This window comes from Lipotes vexillifer, unplaced genomic scaffold (assembly GCF_000442215.2).
Source record: "Lipotes vexillifer unplaced genomic scaffold, Lipotes_vexillifer_v1.1 scaffold648, whole genome shotgun sequence".
NCBI lineage: Eukaryota > Metazoa > Chordata > Mammalia > Artiodactyla > Lipotidae > Lipotes > Lipotes vexillifer.
The window spans coordinates 2,549,619-2,569,925 of NW_006797096.1; the positions used below are offsets into that span (position 1 = coordinate 2,549,619).

At 36.2% G+C, this 20,307-nt stretch overlaps 1 protein-coding gene across 1 annotated transcript in view; it reads right to left on the reverse strand.

Moving 5' to 3' along the window:
• LOC103081113 (amyotrophic lateral sclerosis 2 chromosomal region candidate gene 11 protein) overlaps positions 1–20,307 on the reverse strand; it is a 142,615-nt gene that overhangs the window by 69,634 nt on the left and 52,674 nt on the right. Inside the window, 4 exon segments of the mRNA XM_082931462.1 lie at positions 12,075–12,563; positions 13,730–13,773; positions 16,076–16,142; positions 17,977–18,082. Coding sequence (XP_082787588.1) covers positions 12,075–12,563; positions 13,730–13,773; positions 16,076–16,142; positions 17,977–18,082 — 706 coding nt within the window.

A 20,307-nucleotide genomic window follows, 5' to 3' on the forward strand; every position in this document is an offset into this window, starting at 1 on the left:
CCCTCCCTGAAATGCTCCAGTGAACTTGGATGGCTATTTAGGGCCTTCTTTCCCCTTTAGTGATGGGAAGACCTTGGCTCCACCTCTAATCATGTTTCGTCTTAAAATAGCTGAGATTAAGACAAGGGGAAAGGGAGGTGTCATGCAGTGCAGAAGGAGAAAGCAACTCCACGCCATTTAACAAGACTTCACATTTACATTTAATTTTGGGTGGTGTAGCAGCAACTCATGGCTCAACCAAACGAACTTCTAATGTTATTGGTCTTTCCAACACTCTATATCAGGCAGCACAGTCTTCATAGCTGACACCATCTATTTCATCTTTGGGAATTCCTTGACTCAAGCCATCACCACACTGCTTTCTAGATAGGGTCTTGAGGTTTGTGTGTCCTCAGGTGACTTCAACTTGGTTTGCACAGCAGCACAGCAGTGACCTACTTTGTGGAGTCCACATCAATCCAGGGCATCTGCTGTCCTATTACCATGATGACATCTCATAATTTCTTGCCTGATTCCAACATAAGGGCTAAAGGAGTTTTCCAGGACACCAGAGCTGACTGCAAGAATTTATATTTCTTTGGGTCAGTTTCTAATTTCCTAGTGGATCACGTTCATCAACATTGTGTACCTAATTCAGGGCACTAAGAGCCTGAATACTAGTTAATGCCTATGTATGGTTTCCCACAAGAGTTCGTCTATTTCAGCAAAGTCTCCCCAGGAGGGCCAAAACTACCTATAGCAGCCAGAATCCCCAACAAAAAACTCTGAAATCTTCTTGTTGTTTTGAAATGGATGTAAGATTGTCACTATATACTGCAGGAGTAGTTGGCCATAAGATGGCCCAGCTGTTGCCACCCTTCCTTTACAGGTACTACACAGTGTGCACCTTCATCTCCCAAACAAACCAGCCAAAGTTCTAATGATTCACTCGGTTTCTGCTCATAGCAGTCATGAATTCCCATCCTGTCGTCTTCAGTGGAGGTATGCATCTCTGTAACTGTTGTCAGAGAGTAGAATCTTCTGCCTACCCAGGGCAGATCTTAGCAGTAATTGTTAAAATGGAACAGACTGAGGTGGATCATCAGACTGGCAAGGAAGTCTCCCCACCTGGACAACAACCAGAGCACTGTTCAGGCAGCTGTTTTTGAACCTACTTCCTCACACTTGGCTTGCAACTGCCTCTCCAACTGTCCCTCATTAACAGGCAATAAAGTGGAAGGCTATTTATTGCCTGATTTACCATGCAACTAAGTGTGTTCACTACCATTTTCTATGGGTTTCCCTGAAATCCAACTGATCACATGACAACATCCTTATCTATCATCCTTCAGAAAGCCATGTCTGTCAGTATCCCATCTTATCACCAAAGTTGTCAAGAACTTACCCTACTTGTAAGCTACCAAGTTAGCTTGCCACAGTTTCATGAATGCTGATAGCAGACCTCAAAGGACAGCTTACTACTCAGAGCAATTGCAGTAACCAGAGTTTAAGCATTTTTGCATCCATTCCTCAAGCCCTAATTCCCACAAGGTGATGTGAAGAGGGCCGTACCTGCACATGCAATGGATTATGTTTCAGGACAGGAACCCTGTGCCTCTTACAAGATGTGCAGAAATGCAAGGAAGTATGGAGAACTGTCCCCCAACAAAAGGGAAAGATTTATGGAATGATGTTCACTACATATTAACTATTAACGCTAGTAATTTCCAAATGGCAGAACTATAGGCTCTTTCCTCTTGCATTTTTTGGGGAATTGCTTGAATTTTTATAAGCATGCATCATTTTCAGCTCTGTACTTTAAAAAATGCATTATGAATATTCAGGTCAAGATGATAATTTGAATTTTTACAAAGTCCTTGTAAAATGAGCAGAGAGATACAAAAATAGAAGAAAATCTGTATGCATACTAAAAAACTGGGAAGATTACTAATTAGACTTAAGGCAGGAATTAGAATTCCTCTAAAATGGTTCAACTAAAGAGGCTTTAATATAAATGAAAGTTGTGTGTATGAATAAGGAACCAATAAAGGATATTGAGGTCAACAGTGAGAAGATGTTATTCCATCCAGAGCCCAGTGATATGACAGCTGGAGTCATGGAGGTTGGGAGCACCCAGTAGTAGCTGTAGATATGAAGGAAAATCCATTGCCAGAACCACAGCACCAAAGTAGGAAGAGAGTAGGACAGAAAACCCCCAAATTTTCTTTCCCCTCTTGCTCTCCAATATCCTGGCAGTGCTTGCCATTTGTTGGACCTAACTGGAAGTCAGCTAGAGAGAGAGGCTGGTGAGGCAGCACATAGGGGTCATCCTCTTCAGGCAAAACAAAACAACAACAAAAATAACAGGACAGAGAAAGGTGGAGAATAGATTAGGGTGGGGAGGAGACAATATAATAAGCACAGGTACTGCCCACAGTCCAAAAATATTTCTGTAAGATACAGTCAAGATGAAATCAGATTGAAGGGTTGACCAAGCAACCTGGAATTTACTAAATTCAAGTAAAAGCCTGACTTGAAAAAAAGTGAACAGAATCCTGCCCCCCTCAATGGAAACACACATTTCCTCAAGTTCATAGCATCTGCAATTAGTCTAGGGTACCAGCTAAGTTAAGGTTCAGTGATGTGCTCTTGCATGTACTGCTTCAGGTTGTATATATTTTTTCCTATTCCTCACAGGCAACTGAAGGCCTACTGCAGTGTTAAAATTATTGGAAATATAATATGACTCCTTTTTCTGGCACCAAAAGATTTAAATGAACAATCTCTGATAAAATCCATCTCAGATACCAAAGCAAAACAGACCTTCCAGAGAAAAGTGTGAACAAAGGGAAAAATGATTCGAAATTTTAAATTATCTATTTCAAAAGAAGGTCTATTTTAATCAATTGGAAAAGTTTCCCCTTACTTCTCTTTTTAATCTCTGTTTTATAGTCTCAGTTTCAAGAATTTATTACATCTGTGAAAAGGAAACATATAGATTAGAAAAATTTACCAGTGAAAAATTATTGAATTAAAAATTATAGTGGATAAAATAATTGTAAGGTGCATTTTACTTGCATGACTTGGGTCGACTCGAAGTGCGGAGTTAGCAGAGACAATGAGTTTGGAAGATCATGGCATGTTTTCCACTAGGCTATCAATCATTATTTAAGGATTTAAATTTCATAAATGGAATTCATGGCATAGTAAAGGCAGTTAAATTCAAATGGATGGGACTTGCTGGCAAGATGGAGGAGTAGAAAGATGTTAGCTCACCCCTTCTTAGTAAGAAGAACACGGAAATCACAACTAACTGCTGAACAACCATCGACAAAAAAAAAAAAAGAACGCTGGAACCTATCAAAAAGAAATAACCCTACACCCACAGACAAAGAAGAAGCCACAACAGCACGGTAGGAGGGGTGCAATAGTGACAAAATCAAATCCCATACCTGCTGGGTGGCCAACCCACAAACTGGAAAATAATTATATCACAGAAGTTCTCCCACAGGAGTGAAAGTTTTGAGCCCCACGTCAGGCTCCTGAGCCTGTGGGTCTGGCAATGGAGTGCGGGGAGCCACCAGAGAATCTGGCTTTGAAGGTCAGTGGGGTTTGATTGCAGGAATTCTACAGGAATGAGAGAAACAAACTCCACTCTTGCGGGTGCACACAAGGTCTAGTGCACACCAGGATCCAGAGAAAAAAGCAGTGACCTCATAAGAGACTGGGCCAGACCTACCTGCTAGTATTGAAGGGCTACCCACAAAGGCTGGTGGGGCAGCTGTGGCTCACTGCAGGAAAAAAGACACTGGCAGCAGCAGTTTTGGCAAGTACTCATTGGCGTGAGCCCTCCTGGAGGCCACCATACCCCCCCACCCCCTCCTCACCCCCAGCTGGGATGCCTCAGGCCAAACAACAAACAGCATGGGAACACAGCCCCACCCATCAGCAGACAGGCTGCTTAAATCTTCCTGAGCATGGCCCTGCCCACCAGAGGAACAAGAAAGAAGAACAAAGGCCAAAGATAGTAGAAGAAAAGAAATAATCATAAAGATGAGAGCATAAATAAATGAAATAGAGATGAAGAAAACAATAGAAAAGATCAGTGAAACTAAAAGCTGGTTCTTTGAAAAGATAAACAAAATTGATAAACCTTTAGCCAGACTAATCAAGGAAAAAAGGGAGAGGGCTCAATTCAATAAAATTAGAAATGAAAAGAAGTTACAATCAACACCCCAGAAATACAAAGGATCATAAGAGACTACTATAAGCACCTATATGCCAATAAAATAGACAACCTGGAAGAAATGGACAAATTCTTAGAAATGTACAGTCTCCCAAGACTGAACCAGGAAGAAATAGAAAATATGAATAGACCCATCATAAGTACTGAAATTGAAACTGAAATTTAAAAACTCCTAAAAAACAAAAGTCCAGGACCAGATGGCTTCACAGGCAAATTCTATCAAACATTTAGAAAAGAGATAACACCTATCCTTCTGAAACTATTCCAAAAAAATTGCAGAGGAAGGAACACTCCCAACCTCATTCTATGAGGTCACCATCACCTGATACCAAAACCAGACAAAGATACCACAAAAACAGAAAGTTACAAGCCAATATCACTGACTAACACAGATGCAAAAATCCTCAACAAAATACTAGCAATCCAAATCCAACAATACATTAAAAGGATCATACACCATGATCAAATGGGATTTATCCCAGGATGCAAGGATTTTTCAATATCCACAAATCAATCAGTGTGATACACCACATCAACAGATTGAAGGAAAAATCCGTATGATCATCTCAATAGATGCAGAAAACGCTGTTGACAAAATTCAACAACTATCTATGATAAAAACTCTCCAGGAAGTGGGCATAGAGGGAACATACCTCAACATAATAAATGCCATATACGACAAACCTACAACTAACATCATACTCAACAGTGAAAAGCTGAAAGCATTTCCTCTAAGATCAGGAACAAGACAAGGATGTCCACTCTCTCCACATTTATTCAACATAGTTTTGGAAGTCTTAGCCACAGCAATCAGAGAAGAAAAAGAAGTAAAAGGAATCCAAATTGGAAAAGAAGAAGTAAAACTGTCACTGTTTGCAGATGAAATGATACTATACGTAGAAAATCCTAAAGACCTACCAGAAAAATACTAGAGCTCATCAATGAATAAGGTAAAATTGCAGGATACAAAATTAACACACAGAAATCTCTTGCACTTCGATACACTAACAATGAAAGATCAGAAAGAGAAATTAAAGAAACAATCCCATTTACCATTGCATCAAAAAGAATGAAATACCTAGGAATAAACCTACCTGAGGAGAAAAAAGACCTGTACTCTGAAAACTATAAGATGCTGATGCTGAAAGAAATCAAAGATAACACAAACAGATGGAAAGATATACCATGTTCTTGGACTGGAAGAATCAATATTGTCAAATGACTATACTACCCAAGGCAATCTACAGATTCAATGCAATTCCTATCAAATTACCAGTGGCGTTTTTCACAGAACTAGAATAAAAAATAAATATTAAAAATTTTTAAGGAGATACATTTTTTATGGAGACACAAAAGACCCTTAACAGTCAAAACAATCTTGAGAAAGAAAAATGGAGCTGGGGGAATCAGGCTCCCTGACTTCAGACTATACTACAAAGCTACAGTAATCAAGACAGTATGGTACTGGCATAAAAACAGAAATACAGATCAATGGAACAGGATAGAAAGCCCAGAAAGAAACCCACGCATGTATGGTCAATTACTCTATGACAAAGGGGGCAAAACTATACAATGGAGGAAAGATAGTCTCTTCAATAAATGGTGCTAGGAAAACTGGACAGCTACATGTAAAAAAATAAAATTAGAACATTCTCTAACACCATACACAAAAGTAAACTCAAAATGGATTAAAGACCTAAATGTAAGGGTGGATATTATAAAACTGTTAAAGGAAAACACAGGCAGAACACTCTTTGACATAAATCGCAGCAATATCTTTTTTCAGTCATCTCCTAGAGTAATGGAAATAAAAACAAAAAAAAACCAATGGGACCTAATTAAACTCAAAAGCTTTTGCACAGCAAAGGAAACCACAGACAAAACGAAAGGACAACCCACAGAATGTGAGAAAATATTTGTAAACGATGCAACTGACAAGGGATTAGTCTCCAAAATTTACAAACAGCTCATGTGGCTAAATTCAAACAAACAAACAAACAACCCAATCAAAAGATGGGCAGAAGATCTAAATAGACACTTCCCCAAAGAAGATGTACAGATGGCCAAGAGGCACATGAAAAATGCTCAACATCACTAATTATTAGAGAAATGCAAATCAAAACTACAATGAGATATCATCTCACACCAGTCAGATTGGCCATCATCAAAAAGTCTACAAACAATAAATTCTGGAGAGGGTGTGGAGAAAAGGGAACTCTCCCACACTGTTTGTGGGAATGTAAATTGGTACAGCTACTATTGAGAACAGTATGGCAGTTCCTTAAAAAACTAAAAATAGAGCTACCATATGATCCAGCAATCCCACTCCTGGGTATATACCTGGAGAAAAACATGGTTTGAAAGGATACATGCAGCCCAGTGTTCACTGCAGTGCTGTTTACAATAGCCAGCACATGGAAGCAACCTAAATGTCCATCAACAGAGGAATGGATAAAGAAGATGTGGTACATATATACAATGGAATATTACTCAGCCATAAAAAGGAACAAAATGGTGCCATTTGCTGAGATATGGATAGACCTAGAGTCTGCCACACAGTGAAGTAAGTCAGAAAGAGAAAAAGAAATATTGTATAATATCACTTATACGTGTAATCTAAAAAATGGTACAGATGAACTTATTTGCAAAGCAGAAATAGAAACACAGATGTAGAGAACAAACTTATGGATACCAAGGGGGGAGGGGAGTGGGATGAACTGGGAGATTGGGATTGAAATATATACATTACTACGTATAAAATAGATAACTAATGAGAACCTACTGTATAGCATACTATTTCACTCATACTAAGTGAAATAAGTCAGTCAGAGAAAGACAAATATCATATGATATCGCTTATATGTGAAATCTAAAATAAATGATACAAATGAACTCATTTACGAAACAGAAACAGACTCAAAGACTCAGAGAACGAACTTATGGTTACCAGGGAGGAAGGGTCGGGGCGGGGATAGATTGGGACTTTGGGATTGACATGTACACACTACTATATTTGAAATTGATAACCAACAAGGACCTACCGTATAGCACAGGGAACTCTGCTCAATATTCTGTAATAACCTAAATGGGAAAAGAATTTGAAAAATACATACATACATGTATATATAAAACTGAATCCCTCTGCTATACACCTGAAACTAACACAACATTGTTAATCAACTATGCTCCAATGTAAAATAAAATTTTTTTAAAAATTCAAATGAATGAACAGAAGGTTAGTGATATCACACATACCCACTCCCTGCCTTCCTTAATCCTAGTCTTCAGCAGGCACTAGTGACTTTAAACTCAAAAACTCATAAATAATCAGAGCCTTTATCACTACTCTTTATGGAATATGGAATTAATCTCGCTGCCTCATGCCTGATATTTGGTATGCTAGAATTAGGTGCTTCATTCACCTTGAAAGTATTAAAATAATGTGTATTTCCCTAGGACCAAATGATTTTGATTAATCACATACAAGGAGGCTCAGGAATTGTAACATATTCAGAGATTCCAAAGAAAATGCCTCAACACCCTGCAGTATTTTTAATTAATTAACTATTTCAACAAATATTTATTGAGTGCCCATCATGGACTCACCACTACTCTAAATGGTAAGATACTGTGATGAGTAAGACTAAATCCCTACCATTTGGAACAAAGTCAAGTGGGAGTGACGGACAATAACAAGAAACATGTAATATGATACCAGGTAATGATACATGAAAAAAATAGAGATGGGGTAGGGTGAGTAAGTGGATAATTATTTTACTTAGAGTGGTCAGAGAAGGCCCCTCTAAGGAGGTAACAGCTGAGTAGAGACCTGAATGGTGTGAATTAACGAACCCCAAGAAGATCTGGAGAAGAGCATTCCCCTCAGACAGAAGAATAATTGTGGTGCTACTGCTAACTGCTGATTATACAGTAACCACTCCTGATACTACCCTGTCATAACAGAACCTGAATTCTGCTTGTAACAGCAAGGTATACAGCCCCAAATGATGAATCATTATTGGCAACCCCATTCCATTTTGCCAAATGCTAGTTTTCTTATTCTCCTTTGAAGCTAACCATAGTCATGTAAACTAATTCTAGTCAATGGGACATAAAATCTGCTGGAGGACTATTGGGTAAATTTCTGTTTCTTTGTAGAAATAAAAGGGGGCAAGTGCAAAAGAAAACTTGAAAGTTCTACCCCCTGCCTTGATCTACAAATGATGCCTAGGACTGAAGCAAACATCTGGTAATAATGAAGCAACAAGCAGACTGTGAAAAAGAGGAAAGATAAGAAAGAGCCTGGTTCCTGGGTCCTTAATGACACTGTTAAGCCACTAAACCAATGCCAGGAATCCCTACCTCATAACTTCATTGGTCAGGTTCCAATGGCATTGCCAGTAAAATGTAGTTTCGTTGTTAACACTTCAAAAATATTTAAGGTAGTATCTCACAGACCCACTTGACTAGACAAAAAATATTCTAAGTATCTTAGGGTGGCCTCTTAGACCCTCTCTGCTAGACCAGAGAGCTTCTAAGATTCTTAAGGATATTGTGCTACAGCATCTTGACTATCAGTCAAAATTAAACGGGGTCATGTTTCAAAGATATTTAGGGGTGTAACATTTGGCTAAGGTCATAATTTGATACCCAGGAAACCCACAAAATCTCTAAGATAATCATAGTTTCTTGGACTGAAAGGAACAGAGACAATTTAAAATGCAAAGAGGTTTCTGAATTCTTAACTTTCTACAGATAAGACATAGGCTGCAAAGCTACTCAGCTACAAATATAAGCTCTTTCTTATGGAAAAAGAAAGATTCTCAGAGGGCAGAGCCAGAAGCTTCAGAATTACTATGGCTCACTGACTGCTATATGCTTCTCTTTACCCTTCCTTCACCTTTGGAATGTAAGTGCCTGTTGTTATCCTATTTCTGATTCACCATTGTATGTATGTAGTGGACAGATAACTGGTCTCTTCAATTCACAGGTCTTAAGATTGAGAGAAGCCACGCTCAAGAAGCTTCATCTACCTGGATCTGATTTAGATGATGAAATTCTGTACTTAAGCTTGAGCCTAATGCAGTAATGGCATGAAACTAAGAATCTTGGAAGCAGAGTAAGCGTATTTTGCATGTGGGAGAGAAATTACTTGGAGCTAGAGATGGTTAATCTGTGGATGGCCCCCAATGAACAACACCTTCCAAAATTCATGCTCTTATGTAGTCCCCTCCCATATTGGGTCAGGGCTAAGCCTGGGACTTACTTTAACTAACAGAATGGAGTGAAAGTGACCCTATGCTAGTACAAAGCCTAAGTCTTAAGAGTACCTGAAGCTTCTGTTTTTGTATATTGGAAGCCCTGAGCTGCCACATAAAAAGTTCAGTTGCCCTGCTAGAAAGACCACATAGAGAGACCATATGAAGAGGTTGCATGGACAGGGGGAGGAATAATCCCTAAGATTACAGAGAGAGAAACTGAGACAGAGAGAGAGAGAGAGAGAGAGAGAGAGAGAGAGAGAGAGAGAGAGAGAGAGAGGTTGAGAGAAAGAGAGAGAAAGAGGCACATCAAACCAGATGTCCATGCATCCCAATTGAGCCCAGACCTACGGCTGTTTCCATCAGGGTATAAAACACATAAGTGAGCCATAATGAGTGTTCCAACCCAGTCAAGCTCCTAGATGACTACAGGGTCAGCCAACATCAAGTAGAGCAAAACAACTGCCTACCTAAGTGAAGTCAACCCATAGAATCTTGAGAAATAATAAAATGGTTATTTTAAGCCAAATTTTGGAGTGGTTTGTTATGGAGCAATAAATAATTCACTTATCAAATGAAAACTGAATATTTTGAAAGTTAGATTCAATAAAGAAATTAAAAGGCAAACCACAAAAACTATGAAAAAGTATGTGCCATGAATATACAAGGTTATTATCTTTATAATAAAAAGAGCTCATTATAAAACCTAAACAACATCACCAAATACTCAACAGAAAAAAATGGACAATCTACTCATCTACTCATAGGAAAAATCAAAGTGGCTAATAAGCATGAAAATGTTTTAATCATTATTTAAAATATCATTAATACTCAAATATCACTGGTCAGAATATAAAGTGGCACAATCTTTCAGGAGAGCAATTTGTCAACATGCTATTTCTATAAATATATGAGGAGATAATCACAGACACAAATAAATAGGTAAAAGAATATTAATTTCAAGCTTAATGTCCAAAAATATAGAAACTATTTTAAATTACTGAATATCAATATTTGAGGATATCCTGCACCTTGCAAATTTTAGAGAAAATTGAGGTAACATGCTTATAATATAATATCAAGTTTAAAAAAGCATAATATAAAATTATACATATATAGTTTGATCCAAGTTTTTAAAAATAAATAAGAGATATACATATGTGGGCTTCCCTGGTGACGCAGTGGTTGAGAATCTGCCTGCTAATGCAGGGGACACGGGTTCAAGCCCTGGTCTGGGAGGATCCCACATGCCATGGAGCAACTAGGCCCGTGAGCCACAACTACTGAGCCTGCGCGTCTGGAGCCTGTGCTCCGCAACAAGAGAGGCCTCGATAGTGAGAGGCCCGCGCACCGCCATGAAGAGTGGCCCCCGCTTGCCACAACTAGAGAAAGCCCTCGCACAGAAATGAAGACCCAACACAGCAAAAATAAATAAATTAATAAACTCCTACCCCTGACATCTTCTTTAGGAAAAAAAAGAGATATACATATGTTAATAACAAAGACTGAAAGGAAATAAAATTATTAAATGTGGCAGTAGAATTATAACTACTTTTACTTTCTTTTATATGCTTCTATTTTCTAAATTTCCTATAATGACTGGGTATTACTTTCACATTCAGTAAAAACAAGAATGTTTTTCTTTTTAACTTACATTGCTTAGCGTATTGATCTAGGTAATTAGGAATAATTCCCCAACTTGAGATATTTAATAAAATTATATCTTTTGGAATTTGGAAGGGAATTTAGAAATGACCTAGTATAAACTACCATTCAGTAGATGAGAAAATAGGCCTAGGGATTCAGGTGCACAAGCTTGCTGATGTATTTAGAGGCAGAGCCATACTTAGAACTCAGATTGTTTTCCCACTGACCAATACACATTTTTACACTGCTTTATGATAGTGACTCAAACAAGATGTAAAGATCTAAGTAGAACAACTGTCATTTTGAGAAATGCTTTTCCCTGGTATACCTTTAAATTTTCAGATCATTCTCTTTTTTTTTTTTTTTTTTTTTTTTCGGTATGTGGGCCTCTCACTGTTGTGGCCTCTCCCGCTGCAGAGCACAGGCTCCAGACGCGCAGGCTCAGCGGCCATGACTCATGGGCCCAGCCGCTCCACGGCACGTGGGATCTTCACGGACCGGGGCATGAACCCCTGTCCCCTACATCGGCAGGCGGACTCTCAGCCACTGTGCCACCAGGGAAGCTCCATTCTCATTTTAAACTATAAAACTGTTTGTAACAGGGACACATATGCTATTTCCTATAACAGTTTCATTAAAAATTTCCACTGAAATAACCTCTCAGGCTTTCCTTTGAATTTAGATTTTGCTACCACTGTTATATTTTCAGCTGAATTTTACATCAAACCTTGAGACTGGTTTGTATTACTGGTTTCTCAGATCACTTTGCTTTTCCTTCAAAGGTTTTTTTCCTCCTTACTTGATGAGTATTAGTAGGGTGGGAATATTTAATATACTTAGACACACTTCTCCTTGGAGACATGTGTATTTTCAATTTATTTATTTTTTATTAATGAATTCTTTAGTTTTTCTTAGTCTTATACTTCTAATACGAGGGCAGATACCTTTAGTTCAAGGTCTTCCTTTGGATCGTGACTTTGAAAACTACCTTTTGATTTTGAATCTGGGGAAACTAAGCTTGTGCTCTTCCTTCAAGCTAAGCTCACATTGTTGCTTTGCCACCTAATTTCTGTTGGAGATAAATTTAAGTTCCTCCTCTTTATTCTACCTGGATTTATATGGATATTTTTCAACTTTACCTCTGATGGAGATGAGTCAGTTTTTAAAAGGCTTGGATATCTATCTTTCAGTTTTTCTTCTGGTGGGAAGAATAGACTTTTCATTTTTCTCTCCGGCATAGCCTCTTGCTGGTGTTCCTCTAAAGGTGGTATTTCATCCTCTTCTGTTAACGTCAGCCTAGGAATAGTGGGCAATGGAGTATCTGTTTCCTTTGTTGACATGTCACTTTTAGGAGCAACAACATTTGAATCATCTTCACCTGACTGGTTCAAAGTTGGTAGAGTCAGGCCTTTCTTATCATCATTATCCAGTAACTAGAAAATGTATCAATAAGACAAGCTACCTATTAATCATTATCAACTAGAAAATATTTAAAACTAACAAAACTGGACTTAAAATCATTTGTACTTTTATCCTTTATTATAACAAGTTACCATCAATATTTGTAAATTATTACATTCCTTATTAGAAGAGTTGAGAAATTCTCTACTTGCCTGATACCATGGACTATAGGATATTATCCATAAAAATGATCATACTGCATTATAAACTAGTGGTTCTCATATATTCATATTTTATAAATCATCAGCATCTCAGAGAAGAAAACCAAGGGGTCTGACATTTTACTGTTACTGTACTATCACCAATATACCATAACAAAGGAAACTTTAATAGCAAAATAGCACAAAGAACAATATCATAAAAATCACAATTATATGGTAAAATAAAGGAAATTTAAATAGCAAAATAGTACAAACAATAGTATCATAAAAGAAAGGACTGTTAAGTCTGTTAAGCCAAGTAAATTTAGCTGTATGAGAAATTCTCTATATTGTCTTTTTTTCTCTCTCTTTGGATTGTGCAAAACAGAACACACTGACTCTTCAATTGGTATTTTGGGAGCCACTGGCCCAAGAATAGAAATCATTAAATCCTATTTGTCAAGTAGTATGGAAGAATCTTTTATATTTTATTGGTTTACATAGGGGTCCACTGCCTTACGGAATTAATATCTTCTGTAAAAGCTAAAAAGCAAATAATATTATGTGAACTCTATTTCTATTTATAAAATACAGACTATTACTTTGGAGATTATACATTACAGAGAATACACAGTTGTATTATAGAGAAAAAGTAAAGAATGTAGTTAGGTCTGTGGCATCCATTTCTAAGTGCAGAACTTTATGCTTTCTTTTACTTGTTTCCCCTTTTCTGTTCATAAACACCTTTTGTCCCCTATATTCATATGTACTTTAAAATGTTACTGTTTGATACTGAAACTTCCCTTTTAACAGTGTAATTTAAGTTAAATAAATCGTGTAACACTGTACAGATATTGTTGTAACAGAAATAACCATGAAAACCTGAATAACATCTTGAGTGCTTTCTTCTTTCCATCTATAAATATTTCTCCATTTACAAATATTTCATCCCTTTATAAAATAGTAACTATTCAAAGTTCTCTGTCAAGTTCCCTTACCTCACTTGGAAGAGTTTCAGCTTCTTCCTTTATAAGAAGGATATCTGTTAAGAAATTCATAGAAGTATTTTATTATATATAAAAAGTAAACTATTTATATGCATTAATAAAATATTACAGTTTTTCTCACCAAGAATAAGAGCAATTTAAATCAAAGCAGTTATTCAAACATAAACACTACATATTTAGTAAAAACAGGCTGATGAATCTCTGGGAAGATGGAGGAGTAAATGAACAAGTGTGGAGATGAAGTGAAAACAGGTATAAAATGATAAGGTTTCAGATTCCTCAATATAAGACATAAAAACAAGCATGTACTATATTTTACTAAAAGTCAAGAGGAAATAAAAATAAATCCCAGATGATCAGTGATAAGGTTAGGATTGGAACAAAAGAGTAAAGTTGTATGTAACCAGAAAAAATAGGACCATCTAGAGTCTGTCATACAGAGTGAAGTAAGTCAGAAAGAGAAGGACAAATACCGTATGCTAACACATATATATGGAATTTAAGAAAAAAAAAATGTTATGAAGAACCTAGGGGTAAAACAGGAATAAAGACAGAGACCTACTGGAGAACAGACTTGAGGATATGGGGAGGGGGAAGGGTGAGGTGTGTTAGGGCGAGAGAGAGACATGGACATATATATACTAACAAACGTAAGGTAGATAGCTAGTGGGAAGCAGCCGCATGGCACAGGGAAACCGGCTCGGTTCTTTGTGGCTGTCTGGAGGGGTGGGATAGGGAGGGTGGGAGGGAGGGAGACAAAGAGGGAAGAGATATGGGAACATATATATATGTATAACTGACTCACTCTGTTATAAAGCAGAAACTAACACACCATTGTAAAGCAATTATACCCCAATAAAGATGTTAAAAAAAAAGAAAAAAAAAGAAAAAATAGGACCATTCAAGAGAGGCTAACTGAAGCACTTGTAAAATTTTCCTAGAAATATAAAGAATACATATTTAGCAAACAAAAAAGAAAATTCTAAAAGGGAAAGGGAATAAATAATTGAGATACAAAGGGATGCATAAGTCTAGTAAAAAAAAATTTATTAAGGTCACTATTAGCTGCATGACTGCTGTCAGCTCATTTTTCTGAGCCTTGGTTTTCTCACATGTAAAATAGATTAGTGATAGCTTATCATATAGGTATGTTACAAGTATATACAATGGGAGCAGCAATGTGGTTAAATGCTTGAGTTCTTGGGTCAAATAGACTAGGTTCAAATTAATGGCTGTGTCACCTCTCATTGACTTGATCCTCAGTTTTCTCATCTGTAAATATGTGGATAAATAATAATAGCACCCTCGACTGACTGCTCTGAGTACTCAGTTACATAATCCAAGTAATGTGCCTGGAACCCAGTGATCAGTAAATGTTAGCTGAAACTATAGGTAGCCACTGGAATGCCAAAAGGAAAGAAGTCACTAGAGGATCCAATGGGACTTGAAATAAACTCCGTGGATAAGTGAAAAAAAGTAAAAAAAAAAAAATAGTAACCACCAGTGTGTGAGAGAGGTTAACCTCCAATATTCAACAGCAATATTGAAGAGGGAAGTTGTGATTCTCCTACAACCTAAAACTTGAATGTTTCAGTGAAAGAGTAGATTAAAGATGAAATAGCTCTGCTAGGCTGGTTGATCCTCAGAGGTTAAGAAATGAATATATCAAAGCCTGAGGTAGCCGGGGAAGTAGAATTAGAGAAGTAACCTGTGGCCGAAGTCTTATAACAATAAATCATTAATCCACACCAGCAGAATCCAAGATTTTAAAGATAGAGTATTATGCATCTATTTTAACTTACTTTCTAAATGAATCTTTTAAGAGAGATTTTTCTTAAAGACTGCATGAACAGTATCTTCTATTAATTAAATATCTTACTGATAATTCGTGCAAAGTTCTCACATTTAATGTTAATTTAATTTCCTGTCCTGCTCTCTCTCCTCCTCCCTTTCTCTTACACACACACACACACACACACACACACACACACACACACACACACATCCTCCACATAAAAGAGACCAATAGCTCTACAGTTAACAATATTTAACAAAAATACCTTTTCATAGATTATAGGTAAGATTTAACTTTTTCCTTGTTCTTAAAGAGGAAAGGAGTATTAAAGATAAAAATAAAAATAACTCTTAATTGGGTCTAAGTATTTTCTTTGGAGTGTTACAAAATAAATACTATATACCAAAACTATAATGAAATGTATTTTTATTCCCTAACAAAAAATGAAGTATACTTAAAGAAGATTGCTAATTTTCTTTTTGTGATATAACCGTTTTAATTATCTTAATAATAAATACAAAAAGGTAAATTAGTTTGTTAACCTGATGTTACAGTATCTGTAGGTCTCTCTTCCAATTGGCTTTCAAGTACCTCATTGGTATTACTTTCCTAGAAGAAAAAAACATATTGGAGAAATGTTTAAAGAGCTAAAACATTTTTTCCTGCTTTCATAACTTTTTAAAATACTTTAAAAAAATTTACAGAAGACAAGAAGAATATGGGTTTGTGAGAAAAGCAAACAGTACTGTTTTAAAGAGAGGCACACCCTGGCTAGGAGTTAATGGTCCAGGAAGAGAAGACCCAAGAATTGATAGGGTTTCCAAATGATGAATGCATGACAGAAAAAGATTACAAGACAAATGACATAATGTTTAACTTCAAGTGGTATAAGGGGATACCCCTGGGAAACAGATCACTTTGTTATTGGAATACATTATGATCTACCAGTTGCAAAGTAATGTGGATCTTTATAAAATTCCAAGAAGAATTATAAGGTGGAGTGACCACTGGCTCTTATAAAATACTAATTTTTCAATGAGAACCCAAAGTTCAGAGTCCCTTTAATGAAAAGCCCCGCAAAATTTTCCTAAAATACTAATTCTGTATTAGCAAATGCTAATCAATTTATCTTATCGCAGCACAATCCTGCCCAATTATCTCAAGAGGCATTGAAAACATGAATATATCAATATATTATGAGTACCATTTCAAAGCTGTGATTTTAGTCAATGTTTTATCTATTCACTGAAATCCCTATGAATCTTTTACTGCCAGGTCAAAATGTATAGATTAGATAGTACTTCTAAATAGTAAATCTTACTTATATATCTGATAAGGGTCTAGTATCCAAAATATATAAAGAACTCTTACAACTCAACAGTAAAAATACAAATAGCCTAATTAAAAAATCAGCAAAAGGTATGAATAAAAATTTATTCGGAGAAGATATACAAACGGCCAGTATTCACATGAAAAGATGTTCACATCATTGGTCATTAAAGAAATGCAAATCAAAACCACAATGAGATACCACTTCAAACCCACTAGGATGGCCATAATTAAATTTTTTTAAAAGAGGAAAATAACAAGTGTTATAGGAGATATGGCACCCTCATGCATTGCTGGTTAAATGTAAAATTGTGCAGCTGCTGTGGCAAACAGTTTGGTAGTTTCTGAAAAAGTTAACAGAATTATGATATGACCCAGCAATTCCACTCCTAAGTACATACCCAAGAGAATTAAAAACATACATGCACACAAAAACTGCACATGAGTGTTCATAGCAGCATTATACATAATAGCTAAAAAGTGGAAACAACCAAATGTCCATCAACTGATGAGTAGATAAAAAAATGTAGTATATTCAAACAATGAAATATTATTTGGCAATGAAATGAAATGAAGTATTGATACATGCTACAATAGTGATGAACCTTAAAAACACTACTAAGTGAAAGAATCAAGTCACAAAGGACCATATATTGTATGATTCCATTTATATGAAATATCTAGAACAAGGAAATCTTTAGAAATATAAAGTACATTAGTTGTCATCTAGGGCTAGCAGGGCATGAGGGGTTTGGAGGGTATAGGCTAAGAGGTATGGGGTTTCCTTTTGGGGTAATGATAATGTTCTCTGATTGTGGCGATGGAAGCACAACTGTGTCAATATACTTAGGGTCACTGAATTGTACACTTTAAATGGATGAACTGTATAGTATGTGAATTATATCTCAACAAAGCTGTTAAAAACTAAACCTTATAAATTATTAATCAATATTTATTGAATGTCACATTATCAGAATAGGAAAGTGTATGAACTATGAGTAGCATTTTATAGAGAGGGAACAAATAAACAATATCTGATCATTATTTTTACTTATCATAATTTTAAAATAAAATGTAAAAATCTATGTACGGAAGAATGTATTATGTTAATTACCTTAGTTTCTTTATGTTCCAATCTTGGGGTAAGAACTCCTTCTAAATAGCTAGCTTTTTCTATCCATGTACTCAGACGTCTATATTCTTTTTTCATTTTTTCTAGCCTAAAGAAAAATCAGTTACAGATTTAAAAAGTGAGAGAAGAATATATATGGTATGAAGCAAAGAACAACACATACTGTATAATACATTTATAAAAAGTTCTTAAAGAAGAAAACCAACAATATATTGTTTAAGGACACATAGGAAAAGGAATGATTACAACAAAAATCAGGATAGTAGTTACCTGGGGAGAGTTGGGGAGAGGGATGTAATCTCATAAGGGCACACAAAACACATTATAATATTGGTAATGTTGTATTTCTTAACCTGAATTGTAAATATCTAGGCAATGGTCTTATTATTTAAGTTATACATACATATTTAAGAAATTATTCTATTTATATTGCTCTCATTTAAACTATATATACATATTTTATAAATTATTCAACACATATATGATATCTTCTGCAATAAAACAAATGAAAAGATAGGAATTTAGTTTTTAATCCAAGTTTCAAAAGGCTTTCATAATCTAAAAATATAATCGACAAGAATTGAATGGAAAAGAGGAAATGTTTCTCAATTCATTTCATTAGGACACTATGACCTTGACAATAAAGCATAACAAGGACATTACAAAGAAGGAAAATTAGTCTAATCTCATTCACAAACATAGATGCAAATGTTACAAATAAAATATAATTTTAGTACGAAAAATGTAGTGGTATAAGGAAAAGATAATATACCATGAACCAGTTGGCTTTATCCCAGGAATATAAGGATATTTTGACATTGATAACAGAACGTTTAATTTAAATACAATTTAACTGATTAAAAGAGAAAAATAATTTGGCAAAATCCAACATCCATTCATGATTAAAATAGAAAACTCTTAGAAAACTAGGAACAGAATGGAATAATTTACTTAATCTGGTACAGGACATCAACCAAAAAACCTATATAAATAATGTGCTTGACTATTAAATGCTAGAAGCATTGCCATGAAAGATCCTGAACAAAACAAAGATGTCCACCCTTACCATTTATAACAGACATTGACTGGAGCTTCCAGCCAGCACAGAATGACAAGAAAACAAAACTAAAGATTAAGGATTGGGAACCAAGAAAGTAAATTGTTATTACTTGTAGATGATATGACTGTTTAAATAAGTTCCCCCAAATGATACCACAAATAAGTTATTATGAATATGAAAGTTTAGCTAAAAAGGAAAATTCCAAGAAGATGATGAAAGCAGAAGTAGCATAGTTTTTGAATCCTCCCAAATATCTACATAAAAACATTCAGAGTATCTAGGTAGCAAACCCAAAAACTTATAGGCAACATTTACAACAAAACCATGTGACAAGGTTTCCCTATGAACCCCATATACATAAGACCTTCATGGTATCAGTGAATATATGGGAGAAAGCAACAGGTATAAAAGGGGCATCTGATGAATGTGAGAATAAGAGAACCCCAAATAGACAACAGGTAGTCACAAGAAAGCACAGCCAGCCAGCTTGAGAATAGCAGTTGAAACTGGGAGGGTTTTGCTCATTCCAATAGTGGGTGAGTACAAAGCATTCATGATGAGAATTAAAGGACTGGAGTAGTCTGACCACTGAGAATGCTCAAAACTGACCAGCCAGGTCTCTACTTAGGGACAGGGCCTCAGAAAACCTTGAAAGAAGGTCACTGTATTTTTAAACACCAAATAAAAACTTAAGAAGTGGGAGCTCTGTGAAGCTAGAAAAGCTTTCGGAACCAAGCTTCTACAAAAAATTCAGGAAAATTAATTACATATAAAATTGAGCAACAGAGAATTATCAGGGCCAAATTCCAAAGTAGTTATAAGAAGATGATAAGGATCAAAATAACATTCTTAGATTGCAGAAACACACAACAAAGATACAGTGAGCAGATACATTGAGCAGATACAAAGATACAGTGAAAGAGTCAGTGAGCAGAAGGAGAGGGGGACCCATTCTGCTAGGAAGAAGGGGGTTGGGTGGTGCTGCCACTCAGGAGAAGGCAGAGCAACAGCCATCACTGTCACTGGAAGCCAAAGAAGTCGAGGTTCTGCAGTTGGAGCTCAGGGAGCCACTCTGAATGGAGAAGCATTATAAGGATCCAGATGTATTCTAAGCCAAGAACTGAAGAAATTTGTAGATTCCAGTCCAAGATGGTGAAGAGGCTCCTGAACTCATTCATCTCCTCTCAGAGATACACCAAATCTATAGTTGTACAAGGACCAATTCCTGCTGAAAGAAATCCAGGAAAAGATAA